This window comes from Callorhinus ursinus, unplaced genomic scaffold, assembly GCF_003265705.2.
Source record: "Callorhinus ursinus isolate GAN/ISIS: 27379988/994484 unplaced genomic scaffold, GSC_fseal_2.0 scaffold5, whole genome shotgun sequence".
Lineage (NCBI taxonomy): Eukaryota > Metazoa > Chordata > Mammalia > Carnivora > Otariidae > Callorhinus > Callorhinus ursinus.
Genome location: NW_027397067.1, coordinates 57,029,201 through 57,043,781, shown reverse-complemented (window position 1 = coordinate 57,043,781; position 14,581 = coordinate 57,029,201). Strand labels below are relative to the sequence as shown.

General features: G+C 34.4%; 1 protein-coding gene across 5 annotated transcripts in view; it reads left to right on the top strand.

Annotated features, from left to right (window-relative positions):
- CSMD3 (CUB and Sushi multiple domains 3) overlaps positions 1-14,581 on the top strand; it is a 1,170,304-nt gene that overhangs the window by 759,247 nt on the left and 396,476 nt on the right. For all 5 annotated transcript variants that reach the window (XM_025871014.2, XM_073893120.1, XM_073893119.1 and 2 more), the window contains 2 exons: positions 5,599-5,737; positions 12,308-12,495. In XM_025871014.2, coding sequence (XP_025726799.1) covers positions 5,599-5,737; positions 12,308-12,495 — 327 coding nt within the window. The remainder of the gene's footprint in view (positions 1-5,598; positions 5,738-12,307; positions 12,496-14,581) is intronic.

Genomic DNA, 14,581 nt, shown 5'->3' with positions numbered 1-14,581 from the left:
AGATTCAGACCCAACATGTTTCTCATAATTTTCTTTGAAAAATCATCCAGTGTCCTGAGGTTAAAGAGAGTCAGTAATTACTTACCACATCTATATTCATAAAGAAAGTTAAAAAGGGGGGGGCAGGGATGGAACCCTCATTGTTTGATAATCCCTGAGATGGTATCTGGATTTTATCCATGCACAGCTCCCCAGAAAGACGAAATGTTAGAACACTCACTTTTTAAATTCACTTATAGCCAAACTCCTGGGATCAAACTCAACTCTTCCCATCCCCAACTCCCCTCTGAGCACCTAACTGCCACTTCTCAGATGAAAGATCATCTCCTGCGGTGGAACACTAGAATTCCTTAGCATTTTTATTCAAGGGAATTTTATCTGAATAAAGTCTGAAGCACTTTTGACTCTTTCATACAGGACTTAAAACATAGTGGGCATTTTGAATTTGTCCCTTCTACTTAAAGTAACACAGAAATGAGTCAGCACTCCAACGCAAATTATTTATAACAGACTTTCTTCAGACCTTAGAAAAATAAAAGTAGATAAATGAACTATGTCTACTTTATATTTATCATATGTGCCCTGTTTTTATTGTTAAAAATGGGGGTTGGTTGGGTTAGAGACAACAATCTGTATTTCACTAACAGATGCAAATCACTTCTTTATCTCAGGAACCTGAGATATTATCCAGGGGAATCTTGAAGCCATATCTGAGGTTTTTTCAGTGTGTTCTATGGGCTGACAGCAGCAAAATGGCCTGGGAGGCCAGGGTGGGGGTGAGGGAATTGTTAACAGCGCTGCTTTCTGGATCCCACCTTATAAATAGATGTGCATTCTAGAAATCTGCATTTTTTTTTAAGATTTTATTTATTTGACAGAGAGAGACATAGCAAAAGAGGGAACACAAGCAGGGGGAGTGGGAGAGGGAGAAGCAGGCTTCCCGCGGAGCAGGGAGCCCGATGTGGGGCTCGATCCCAGGACCCTGGGATCATGACCTGAGCCGAAGGCAGACGCTTAATGACTGAGTCATCCAGGCGCCTCTGGAAATCTGCATTTTAACAAGTTCCCTGGGTGCCCACTAAGGTTTAAGTCTTCAAAAGCAGTGACTGCATAAAACCAGAAAGTCCTTTCCTTATTCCTCCACAAACTATAAGCTTCCAAATCAAAGAACGACTTGACTTTCCCTCATACACATTTGTATTTTGACTTCCTGTCTCTGCTCTCTCTGTCCAGCTCCCCTTATCTTCTATTCATTTTTTTTAAATCTAAATTCACTCCTGACAAAATCGCCTTCGAGAACTCTTTCCTGATGTCCCTAGGATGTTACTTGTCTCTTCCCTGTGTTTCCAGGCCGCCTGTCCAGCTCAAGCATGTATTTGTCCTGCATGTTAGCTATACCTGTCTTCCTTGTAGAGTGTGGGTATCTTGAGGGCAGAGAAAATGTCATATGGATTTCTTTTTTAATTTCAGCACCTAGCCGAGTATCTTATATATAGCAGAAACCATATATGAGACAGATTAGGAGAAAAAAAAGTTTATTACATGCACAAAGAGGCCCAATAATGAAATTGAAACCTAAAGAAATGAGCAAGGCAGATAGTTTATATACTTTTTATGCAAAGATTCTTTGAGGAATTGACAGGACAAAGAAAACCTTGGGAGTTTCACATGGTGAGAAATTCTAAACAGAATTTGGACCACAATAGTAAATTAGTAAACAACAACAACAACAAAAAAAGTAACAAGGGTTATTTACACAGTCTCCTTGGCTCTAAATTTCCCATCTCTGGTGATAAGGATATCTCTTTACCTCCTGGTACAGGGAAGGAACCTTTCATGTGGGAGATTTATTTCCTGTTTTCAGGGGGACAGAGAAGGATCTAAATGTCCTTTCTGTACAGGTTATCTCTTAAGTAATATTTATTTAAAATAATCAATAATGCCAAGTGGTCCCTCTTGGGGTGGCCTGTCTTGGCCCCCACATAGGCAAATTATTTAAATTCTCTACACATCAATGTTCTTATCTATAATAATAGCACATATGTGGCTGGATTTTTTTTGAGAGTTATATAAAATAATCCAAGGGACTTTTCTCACAGTTCCTGGCACATAGGAAATATTCAATAAATGCTAATTGGTGAAAATAATACAAATACCACACAGACACATACCTGACACACAGTTGTTTGCTGCATGACTGAAACACAAATGAGTAAATGATGAATGAGTGAATGAATGAATGGGACTTTGAAAATACCTTGTCTGGTCTTGATCTCCTTTCTGTTTTGTATATATTCCAGTTTCCCTGGTTCAGGGAAGCTTAGTTACTGTCTTTTACAGAAGTCTATCTTAAACTGTGTTGCCTTTATACATGGAGGTACACAATCTTATTTTAGTTGTTGAATGTGTAAGCATTTATTACATTTCAAAAGCTACATATTTATTTTTAGGCATTTTGGGGAAAAATATAAGTAGTACATAAACACTATGACTTCATAGATATTTTTATTTAGGGCAAATCTAAAAAAGTCATTGAAGTTAAAATATAAGTGAATCTATTTAAAGAAAATTATTAATTGAATATAAGAAGTACATGGATATGACAAAGTTGTAAGGTTTAGGCCACTAACTTATTATTCCTTTTACTGTTAAATTTCTCTTTATAAATTCAAATATTTGCTACTAATATTATTAGTAGTTCTTTGTTCAAAAGTTCGTGCTCTTGCTCTCTCTCTCTCTCTCTCTCCTTGTATATCCTACACTGCTTTCTGCTTTGGGCAGATTTCTACATCTCTTTTTCTCTACCATTGATCTCCCCTTATTTTTTCCCTGCATTTTGCCCACTCCATACTCTGCTGCTTTTGCTACAGTGTGGCTTGTCCCTGTGCACATCTCCCTGTCATGTGCTGCTAGTCACTGTGACCATGAGGCTTCACTGAGCATTGGTCTCTCCTCTTAGGTTTCACACCCTGTTGGGGAGTCTGTTCCCATACTTTTGGAATGATACATTTCGAGTTTCAAGCCTATATGTGAGAGAAAAAAGAGCTTCAGAATATGATATGTCATAAGTTAACTAGAAGACTCACCTTTTCGTAGGGTCGCCTTCAGGGAAGTCCTTTCAGGGAACAAATTAACCACATTTTTATGTTCTCCTTTGTTCTAAAGGCTCCTCCTAACTGTTTCCCTCACACTTAAGATGGAGGGGCCTTCAGCTAAAGTGCTTCTGGGTACTTTACTTTTTAATCCTTGATGGCCTGTTACTCAATTGTTAATTTTATGACTGATTACCTCTTTTAATGATGATTAGACTGAAGTACACAAACACTTGTCTAAAACAATATGAGTCCACGACATATTAAGGAGTTCTGTCAGAAATTTTCCATATTTCCCGGACCTTCTCTCACTAAGATACTTGACTCTCTCTTTTAAAATATGGTAATTTAAGTGGCTATTATGCACATAATTTTATTTTTGAAATACATAATAACCCTACAGGAAACCTAATTATGAGTCATTGTAGTAAAGAGGAGTAAATAATCCTCATGAAAATGGTCTCCTTTGAAAGGCTTTTAGGAAACAAAATTAAATTCTCCTAAGGAAGAAAATCTAATTTTATATGAAAGGTTTTTTTTTTTTGCATGCAAATAACAAATTTTGGCAAAATTTTACATAAATATATTTTTCTCAAACGGATATTTATAGTAATGCTTAATTCCCAGGACAACTTATAAATATTTCCTATTTTGTTTAGGTTATATCAAATTTTTAAAAAAATGAAAATGAGTAAAAATAGTGTCTGAAGTAATAGGTTTTAGAAATTTTGCTAGTATAACAGAAATAAGTAAGCAACAAAAATATAAACACATGGGATAAAGTTTAAATGGAGCGGTTTAGAGAACATAAAAATATAACATAGGAAGTCATTGGGAGTGGTCTCTAATATGTTGAAAAACTAGTGCAGTATATATTTGCTCCTCTTTTTTATTTTCCTTTCTGAATAATTTTCAGTAATTCAAATACTCTTTGCTCCATTTTTGTTTTCTGTGTGTACTTCCTGAAGGTACAGAGCAGCCTAAGGTAGGTGGGCTGCAGAGTCAAGTAGAGAAGTTCAGAGTCTAGACTAGAGTATAAACTAGATCATGCAGGACCTTATTGGTCAACGCAGAAAGAAGCCATTGAAGGGTGTGCTCAGATTCGTGGTTGAAAAAAATACTCTGGCTATAGCATGGAGGATAGTTAGTGTGGTTGAAAAGGCTGGTTAGAAGGGTCAGCTAGTGGGGCTCCTGGGTGGCTCAGTCAGTTGAGCGTCTGCCTTCGGCTCAGGTCATGATCTCAGGGTTGTGGGATGGAGTCCCCCATCGTGTTCTCTGCTCAGCGGGGAGTCTGCTTTTCCCTCTTACTCTCCCTCCCTCTTTCTCTCAAATAAATAAACAAAATCTTTAAAAAGAAGAAGAAGAAGAAGAAGAAGAAGAAGAAGAAGAAGAAGAAGAAGAAGAAGGGTCATTTAGGAAGGTTTATTGCAGGGATGAGATGATGATATGGTAATGTAAACTAAGATGGCAGCTATAGAGATAGAGAAAAAACAGTGAGCTTGAGGATGGCCTGGATATGGGAGTAAATGAAGAGGATTATAGAAATATGAAAGATGCTTACATCTAGCTTCCTGGTTTGTGCAACTCCCTGGATGGTGATTTCATTTACCAATACTAGGAAATAGCGAATACTGGGAAATAACGGGAGAGGACCAGTTTTGAGGTCCTGTTTTGTAAAAAATGACTTGAAAGCACTTTTAAGACTTAGTAAGCCTTGTGGACTTTGGGGAGTTGCTCTTCTCTGGACTTGGTTTATTCATCTCCAAAATGAGGTGTTTACACGAAAAGACGTAATCAGTACCTACTGGAATTACAAGGTTATCATTATGATTTCAATTATGTGTAAATTTAGAGAAAAGCAGAAAATTATATGCTGGAAATGATAAGCTGAGGATTTGAATCTAATGTTAAAGGAAAAGGGATCAAAATAGATGTCTAGGAAAGGGAATGGTATAATGAAACTGTAATTTGAAGGACATTATTGTGACAGCTGGACTGAAGCAAGAGAGAAATTAGCGAATGGGAAATCAGAGAAGAGGCTGAATCAATGAAGGCCCAAGTTGTAGTAGGGACTCTAGAATAAGGAAGATTAGCGTTTTAGACAGTGTATAGAATGAATTAGCAGTATTTGATAATGTAAGTCAGAAAAATGAAAGAGAAACTGAAACTAACAATTTATGTTGTTTTCAAGCCTCAAACATGAAAATGATGGAGACACAAGAATGCATTTAAGGGATATTATTAGGACACTTGAGGACGATCAGTTTATCCGACATGCTGAGTGTATAGCTATGCCATATTTTCAAAAAGTGAATTACTTTTTCTAAGGAAAATAATCATTCAGTAATAGGACTAGATGTAGCTTTCCCTTCAAAATGTGACTAAATAGCGTTTTAAAAGTACATGAGGAGATTCGTTTAAAGGATTATAGTTGGTACTAATAATAATCTCTACAACTTGTTCTAAAACTTCTGTTCTTACTCGTTCTCTGATTCCACTTTTTCAGCTCCGTGCGGTGGCCATTTTTCAGCTCCTAGTGGATTGATCCTTTCCCCAGGATGGCCAGGATACTATAAAGACTCTTTGAATTGTGAGTGGGTGATTGAAGCTGAACCTGGACACTCTATCAAAATTACATTTGAAAGGTCTCTACAAATATTTTTCTACCTTTAAAAAAATACAGATTATCTAAAAAAATAGTTGGCATTATCCATTTTATTTACCGTCAATGTATCATTTTATTGCAATAGTCAATTTCTGTGCCTTGAGTGTTTCAGTTTGTCCCTTTGAAACTTTCAGCCTGCTTTCAAGTTAATTTTCTACTTGTTTAATGCTCTGTCAGTACTATTGAGATATGTAAGGTGGACCTTTTTTGTTTTATATACATATGCTTTATATGCATATGCTTTAAAAAAATATATACACTACTGAGATATGAACATGTGACCTTTAACTTAACAAGTTTACTTGTCCTGATTTTAAAGGGCCTGTGTGTTCTGCTGTATTTCGAATGGCAAAAGTGTTATAAACACATTTGCATTTATACTGTAGTACAGCCTAAAAACACTCAAGCACACCACCCGCATATCTACAACTACAAGTCCTTCAAAAAAATGGCTATGTCAAATTAATGTGTGTTAATGATTGGCCAGTTGAACATTTTTTCCCTAGGAAAAATAGCATTACTGATCAAATAATCTCTGCCATGAAAGATTACAATATTAAACGTAAAAAGTTAAAAGACTGAAGCTTCAGGTCTGTGATTGGATCACTATTTACAAATTGAAATGCAAGTATTTATAGAATTTCCCAATTATATTGTTGACTCCCTTCATCTTTCAATCCCTTTATTTTAAAACAGTAAACTTTGTGAGCATTATATTCACATAGAAAACATAAACATAGCAGAATTATGCTGATGATTGAATTTTACAACTATAACATGATCCTTCCCTGATCCAAGAGGTTCTTCATTGAATTAATCTGTCCATACTGGTGTTAAAACTTGAGAAGAAAACAAATTCTATTTGACAGCTGTAAAGTATTAAACATTTCACGTGAGACCATCCTATTTTGCTGTGGCCTACACAACTTGACTACAACTGAATTAGTTTGCTAGGGCTGCCATAACAAGATACCACAGACTAAGTGGCTTAACCAACAGAAATCTATCTCCTCACAGTTCTGGAGGCTGGATGTCTGAGATCAAGGCGTCAACAGGGTTGTTTCTTCTGAGGCCTTTGTCCTTGACTTATAGTTGGCTATTTTCTCCCTATGTCTTCACATGGTCTTTCTTCAGAATTTTCTCTTCTTATAAGGATACCAATCATGTTGGACCACCCATGTGTTCTCATTTACCTTACTTATATCTTTAAAGGACTTTCTCCAAATAGAGGCACATTCTGAGGTACTAGGGGTTAGGACTTCACATATGATTTTTAGGGGGATACAATTAAACCCCAAAACAGTGACTTACTCACTTTTTTTAAAAAAATAGTTTATATTCAGAATACTTTGGCAGAGTTTTTTGTTGTGATGTTGACATCATATCCTTTATTCAGTGATATAGCCTGTGTTGCCACAGCAATTTTAGTGAAAAGCATATGATTTATTCAGAATAAAATCTTCATCAAATAACAGTGTTCCATGAATGTGGGACCCAAATTTACCAAACTTACCCAAATTCTATTTGGTTTGGAATATATAATATAACATAATAATATTGATCATATCATTTAATAATTTAAAAAATTGTATTGATTCATGTCAATGGGACAGATTTATTACATATTTTTAATTTGTTAAATTTAGAGAATCACATTTGAAGGATTGGCATATTTTTCTATCATAATTGATTCATATTTTAAATAAGTACATCTTTATAGGTTTAAGTACGTAATTTTAGTCTTTCCTACTTTGGACATAACATTATTCTGTAGGAGGTGTTATGATAAGACAATTGAAAATGTATTATACTCCCCTAGTTTATAACATCTATCGGTCACCCATATATTTCTTACCATGTCATTACCTTCAATATCTAAATAAAAAGACTTGAGCCTCACCTTATATGCTGAGGAAAGTCTGGACCCTCCTTAAATTTTCAGAATTCCTGAAGATGCTTTTGTTCACTTCCATCTCTGAAATCCTGCTCTTAGCCTCATCTCACTTGGGAGCTCTGGAGGCTGCTACACTCCCTCCACTCCTTATGCTGCTCCTTCTCACAAAAACCTTAATACAAGGGATAATCAAAGAGAATTACTGCACTGTCTGAATTTTTTCCCGGTAATCCCCATCTCGGGAATGGTTGTGTGTATCTCCCCAGTGCCCTCTCTTACCCCAGACTCTTCCCTGCCTCTGGCCTTGTCCACACCCAGGATCTTCAACCCCCCTTCCTCCACCTCTCAGTACTCCCTCCAGAATTCAGCAGGGTAAACATCTACTGTTACTTTATTATGCAGAGCAATTTAAATGCTTGTTTCTCTGAGCTTCCAACTGGGTGATATGGGGGGGGGTAGGACAGGGGGTGGATTTTGTTTTTCTTTCCAAACATGCAAATTAAGATTTTTTTCCTAAATCAAAGATCAGTGTTTTCCTAAGAATTCACTCTTTTTCCATCTCCCAGCTGATTCCAAGGCTAGACAACTTTAAAAATAGCTTATTTTCATCATTTTATATTCAATTTAAAAACACTACGTAAGCATAAAATAGTATCACTAGAAAATTAGTTTGAGTTTTATTAACACAAAATGCATTATTTTATTGAAAAGGATCCCCTGGTTTGCTAATGAGAGTCATTAACCATCATTAAATAAATAAATAATACATGCTATCGCTCAGCCCTAAGTAGGCTATCTAGAGTTGCCAACCTGAGAAGCAGGTTGCAAAGCAGTCCTTATAATTCAGAGCACCACACTTGTGACTTTTGATTTTATAATTTTTTTGAAGACACATTTTCTCTGTCCAAAGTTTTTAACATGTCTGTTCTATCCCTCCTGATAGGCAGTTACATGGGCCACTTTCCTGCTTGCCTATCTTGGGTAGATACCTTCAGAATTCTCTAAAGTGAATTAATGTACATTCTGCAGCCTATATTCTAAATTAAACCATCCCAGACTTACCTTCCTGGTTAAAAGAAAAACAAAAACAAAAACAAAAAAACTCAGCGATTTTTATAAACTGTAATGCCAGTTAACCCAATTTAATTTTGATAAATATAGTTACTTAGCACTTTTTATTCTGCCATTTTCTTATTCTCTTACCTGCTTACTGTGACACAAATCCTTTAAATTAGGCTGTAAGAAAGAGTCACACTGAAAAGTGATTTTCAATGCTATGGTTTGGGCACAGCAACAATAAACTGTTCTGTAGGTCATCCAGAACAGGCCTGGGGTGAGAAATGATTCCCAGAGTCCAAAGATTTTGTCTTCTTCCCGTGAGCACCACTGAGCAGGACTTGTCAACTGTGCCTCTTCTCTTAATCCCTAAGTCTCCCTCTGAAGCAAATTATGAACCTCCTAGCTCCTTCACCTTCTTGATACCAATGATACCAATGTGTGTATGTGTGTATATATATATATATATATACACATAAACTATATATATATAACTATTCCTTGTTAATTAGCTCAAACACTGGAAGAATCAAGAGTTAGAAATGCGTTAAGAATTTATTGATGTTATTTTCACTATTTTAATATAGACAGGGCATAGCTGTATCAGTATATTTCTTTTGAATTTTACTTTATATAACTAAAATAAATAAAGGGGTCTCAGTTCTTTAAAAAGTGTTCTAAACTGAAATGTTTGAGCGCGTGAGTCTTCTATCTACCCCTCCCTCAGACATACACACACACACACACACACACACAACACAAACACAACACACACAAGCCCATAAGATTCTTGAGTTGGAGCTATTTGAAAGGAAAGTTATTTAAATACCCTCCTCCATTTCTTCTTTTCTAAAGATCCTTTAAGGTTATGAGGTTTTACTTTAGGGCTGTCCATATCCCATGTGCTTTGTCAGAAAATTGGTTCCTTTAACATAATCCACATCTTAAATAGCCGTCACATGGTTAGGAGGAGTTCAGTTGCAAAGCAGTGAGCAAAGGACTTTGTCAAGTTAAAAAATAAATGAGAGGTTTATCCATAAAATAGTCACATTGAAATTAGAAATATGTACATCTATCACTTCTTTGTTTACTGACCCTATAATACCTTAGTGTTTCATTTCCCTCATAAGATTGTTTTGAGAAACAAGATATCCTCTCTGAAGTATAAAACAAGAATTATGTCTTGAAAAACCTAATTCCCTTCTGATTTCCAAATAAGCTATTGTAAGAACACTGGTTGCCAGCTCTTTAATAGTTTCTGTCATTCTGAGAATACTTTTTATAGAATTTGTTTCCAAATAATGAATTGTATTTATTACTGAGCCATTGTCACTTGCTTTCTTGTACCCAGAAATAATTTAATTTGGTGAAAATGAAATTTTATAAATAAATACTACAATGAAGATGATGGCATAGCTATTTTCCTATATTCTCAAATGTAGCAATTGACTAGATTTAACGTAAGTTAAATCTAAAACTAAAATATATCACAAATATATTAGCCACTACTTGGCTTCTTGAAATTGTCTCAAATACCTTAAATCAGTGAAATCTTAAGAAATCGAATTTCCTGTCAAACACAAAGCAAACATATGTGTTTGGAACAAACGTGGTTTTTAAACTGTTTACCTCTTTTTAACATAGCTAAACCATTTACAGGTCTTATATTCAGATCCGCAGAGGAATTTTGCTTTGTTTCTTCCAACAGTTTCTAAATTTTCTCAATATTTGGCAGCTTCTAAATGAACTCATTTACTATTAATCATCCTAAGCCCGTCTTTCTATCCCTTTCCCTGTCCTCAATTCCTAGACCATAGCTATGTATCACTCTTCCAGACAGCAACTTGGTTTTACTTTTAAATTAATGAGGACTATTTCAATTTGATCAAAATGGTTTTGGATTACATCAAGAATGTTTTTAAAAGACAACAAAAATTGAGTAAGATTAGGTTCGATTTCATTTTTAATTTCATCTAGTGATTCCACAACATTTGTTTATGATAAACAATAAATTTAATGTCATAAACAGATGAACACTAGATTGAGGCCGTTTATGAGAAATGTATACAACTATCTTGAAACACAAAATGAAAGAAATTCAAATTATTGTGTAACCCTAATTCATTTCCCTTGTTATTCTAATGTATTTTTATAGTTCCTTAGGGCAAATCTGTTCTGATTTTCTTTTTAAGGATTCACTCCTACTGAACAGTGTTCTCTATATCACCAGTTAATGTTGGTATTCTATTAAGAATTGTCTCTTTATGTTTCAATTCAAAGTAATCTCTGACTCTTCTGTGCATTTTAATTTGGTTATTATCAGCTGACTAGCAATCGAAGTGAAACTCCAATTTTAATACTACAATAGACTGACTACAAAACAACCAAATAATGGATTCACAATGTATAATTGTCTGATCATTTACTTAAAGGACATAGTGTGTTCCTATACATTTCCTATTCTAATTGTATTATTGGAAAAGTTATTTTTAGACCAATGCAATATATTCCATATTGCAAAATAAAAACCAAGAGAAGCTTACGAAATTCATTCATTTTACTAAGTATATTGCTTAACAGGGTGTAAAAGTGGTACAGATTGAAAAATATTTCAATTGCACTTCTTAAATAGCATTTAAAGTGCTATTTTATTAATAATATTTTATGCATGTTAAAAGTGGCTCTGTGTTGATTGCATTTATAAAATATGCATCTTTTAAGAAAATTGAAAACATCAACAGTAACCACCACCAAAAATCAAATAATAAAACCAGCCAGCATAGCATAGCATAGTATAGAGGCTAGGGACAGAGACTTGGGTTTGACCTGAGCTGAAGGCAGTCACTTAACCAACTGAGCCACCCAGGCACCCGAGAGACTTGGGTTTGAAATATTTAAGTTCTGCAGGCCTCAGTTTTCTTACCTGCAAAATGAGTATAATAATAGGAGCTAACGTACAGGGTTAGTATGAGATTTGGATAAATGAATATAGATAAAACATTTATCAGAGCAAGCACTTAGTGAACATCAACTACATCGTCGTTATTATCATTACCTACTTATAATTAGGACCACTGTTTTGAAATAAAAACTGTATAAAGTTTTCAATGGCCAAAATAGATTTGTCAAAAAAAAAAAAAGGACCATAATGTAAAGCAGAAGTCAGATTTGAAATATATATACAAGTAAGATGAGAATTTGATTAAAGGGTTGAAGATAAATATGAATCACATAGTTTTCCATAAAATGAGGAAAGTAAAAGAAAGGTGACTCCCAAAAAATGCTTGGTTAATGAAAAGGCCATTTGTTTACTGAGGATATTCCATAATATTTGAAAGAAATCTTACTTATGAACAACAAATATATATATATATATACATACCTCTTTAATGATAATTTCCCATAAGAATAAGGGCTTATAACTTAGGTATTTAGCACATGATGAGGTCTTAAATGATACGTATGATATTAGATAAGCTAAAGAAAAATTATAATACAAAAATTATAAAAAGTTTAGTCATTTAAATAGGAATCTAAATTATTATTTTCCTTATAGTGTTATTCTAATAAATATATTTTCACATTGTCTCTTAATCCTAGATTTCAGACTGAACTGAATTATGATGTTCTGGAAGTGCATGATGGACCAAATCTTCTGTCCCCCTTGCTTGGATCCTACAATGGTACACAAGTGCCCCAGTTTCTATTCAGTAGCAGTAATTTTATATACCTTCTGTTTACAACAGACAACAGCCGTTCTAATAATGGTTTCAAGATTCATTATGAAAGTAAGTAAAGACAAAATATTTTTTGATTTTCCTATTCTCTTTTCCCTACATTTGGTATTACCATTGCATCATTAAAAGAACTACACGATTTATTAAGAAAATAAAATTAAAGCTTTCCTTGACCGATGAGAATGCTAATGCTTTGCAAGGTATGTGTTTTAGTAAATTCTGCAAAAGAGTTTTCAACAATATCTGTCTAACATCATCATGAAAGGAAATACTAAGGAAATCTCTGAAGTATCAGATAACAAATTTTAAACAACGGTTCCTTAAATAGTTATTTGTGCACAATTCTGAAAAGCCAATAATGGACAGTAAATATCAATCTAAGATGTATATGAACATTGACAGATTCCTTTAACATATACTTCATAAATTCATTCTTTTATGTTTTACCCACATTAATTGCACACATTTTCCATTTAAAATATTTAATTTTATTATTTTGTGTAAAATACTGAAACTTATGTTACATTGAAAAGTAAAGTACATACATATATATTCAAATATGACTAACATAACTGATCAAAGACTGTATATTAAACAAGCCGTAATTCACAGTGTTGCAATCAGCTTATAATAATCCCACCTAAAATGTTATAGTTTTATTTAAAACACATCTAAAATACATCTGATATTTAAAAATAATTTGATTCTGGTATATACATAGAAACAACTTTTTTAATTTCTTAAAATTTGGCATATTTATACGTGTATGGGTGTATTGTATATGATTTATACTCGTATATGCGTGCATTTGCATCTCAAGGTACATGGCCACGTATCTTTGCGTGAAAAGCAGTTTTGGTGAATTGGATCTAATAGCACATTTAAGAGATGTACTGCAAGATATCTTTATGTCAAGTACAGTTAGGTATTAAATCACTTCTTTTTATGTTCAAGTCGCCTATACCCCTTGCCCCCTCAAGAAAAATTTTTTCATTCGAAATTTATAACTTTATATTCCATATTACATGTCTTTTCAGTAGATTTGATCAATGGACTCCTGAGCTTTTAAAACAATAATAAATATATATTCATTACTCTTAAAGATTGTATTATACATAATATTATTTAATTATATTAACTTCTTTTTTTACTTAGAGCTTTATGGCATGGAAGTATATTTCTTTTTTTTTTTAAAGATTTTATTTATTTGAGAGAATGAGATAGAGAGAGAGCATGAGAGGGGGGAGGGTCAGAGGGAGAAGCAGACTCCCCACTGAGCAGGGAGCCCGACGTGGGACTCGATCCTGGGACTCCAGGGTCATGACCTGAGCTGAAGGCAGTCGCTTAACCAACTGAGCCACCCAGGCGCCCGGCATGGAAGTATATTTCTTAAATATTATTGTGAAATGTAACAAGAGGATTAACACATGCTTGGGAATTCAAATGAACTGAAGGACCTTCATTGAGATTTTTAGTTTAACATATGTGTGTTAAAGTTGAATCAGAGTAGAGTCATTTTTCTGCAATCTATTTCAAAATTAATTCTTATTAGCAATTTTTATCAATATGCTACAAATGGGCATGCACTTTTCCTTTAATTCATTGCTATATTCTATACCTAACAAATCACATTCAATCCCACTCCAACCAAGGTGTGTGGTCTTGATCACGTGTCAGACATAGGACAATTTTAAGAATTAAGTAAAATCACACATGCAATGTGTTTTTATGATAGCATGCAGTGAGTAATGAATGATAGCTCATATTTTTTCTTTGAAAACTAAATGGATGAGGAATTAAAATGAGAAGTCAAGCTCAAATGTATCTTTGTTATAAAAGAAATTACAAATACTTGTTAAAGACAATAGAGCAGACTTTTACTACAGTGGGGTTTTCTATAAGGGGAGAGAGATTGAGCTCAGCTCTGACTACAAGTGGGACTTTATAGTCAAGGAGCAGTGTGTGTGGGGGGCGGAGCAGAATCAATGGCTGGGAAATTGCTAAAGGGGCAGAGGATTAGAGGTAGGGGGAATCTGGCTAAAACCACCAGACAGGATTTTTGCTGAAGCAGGCCAGAGTGAGAAGATATTGAGGGTGGGGAATAAGGAATTTGATTAGATATCAAGGAAGGGGGATT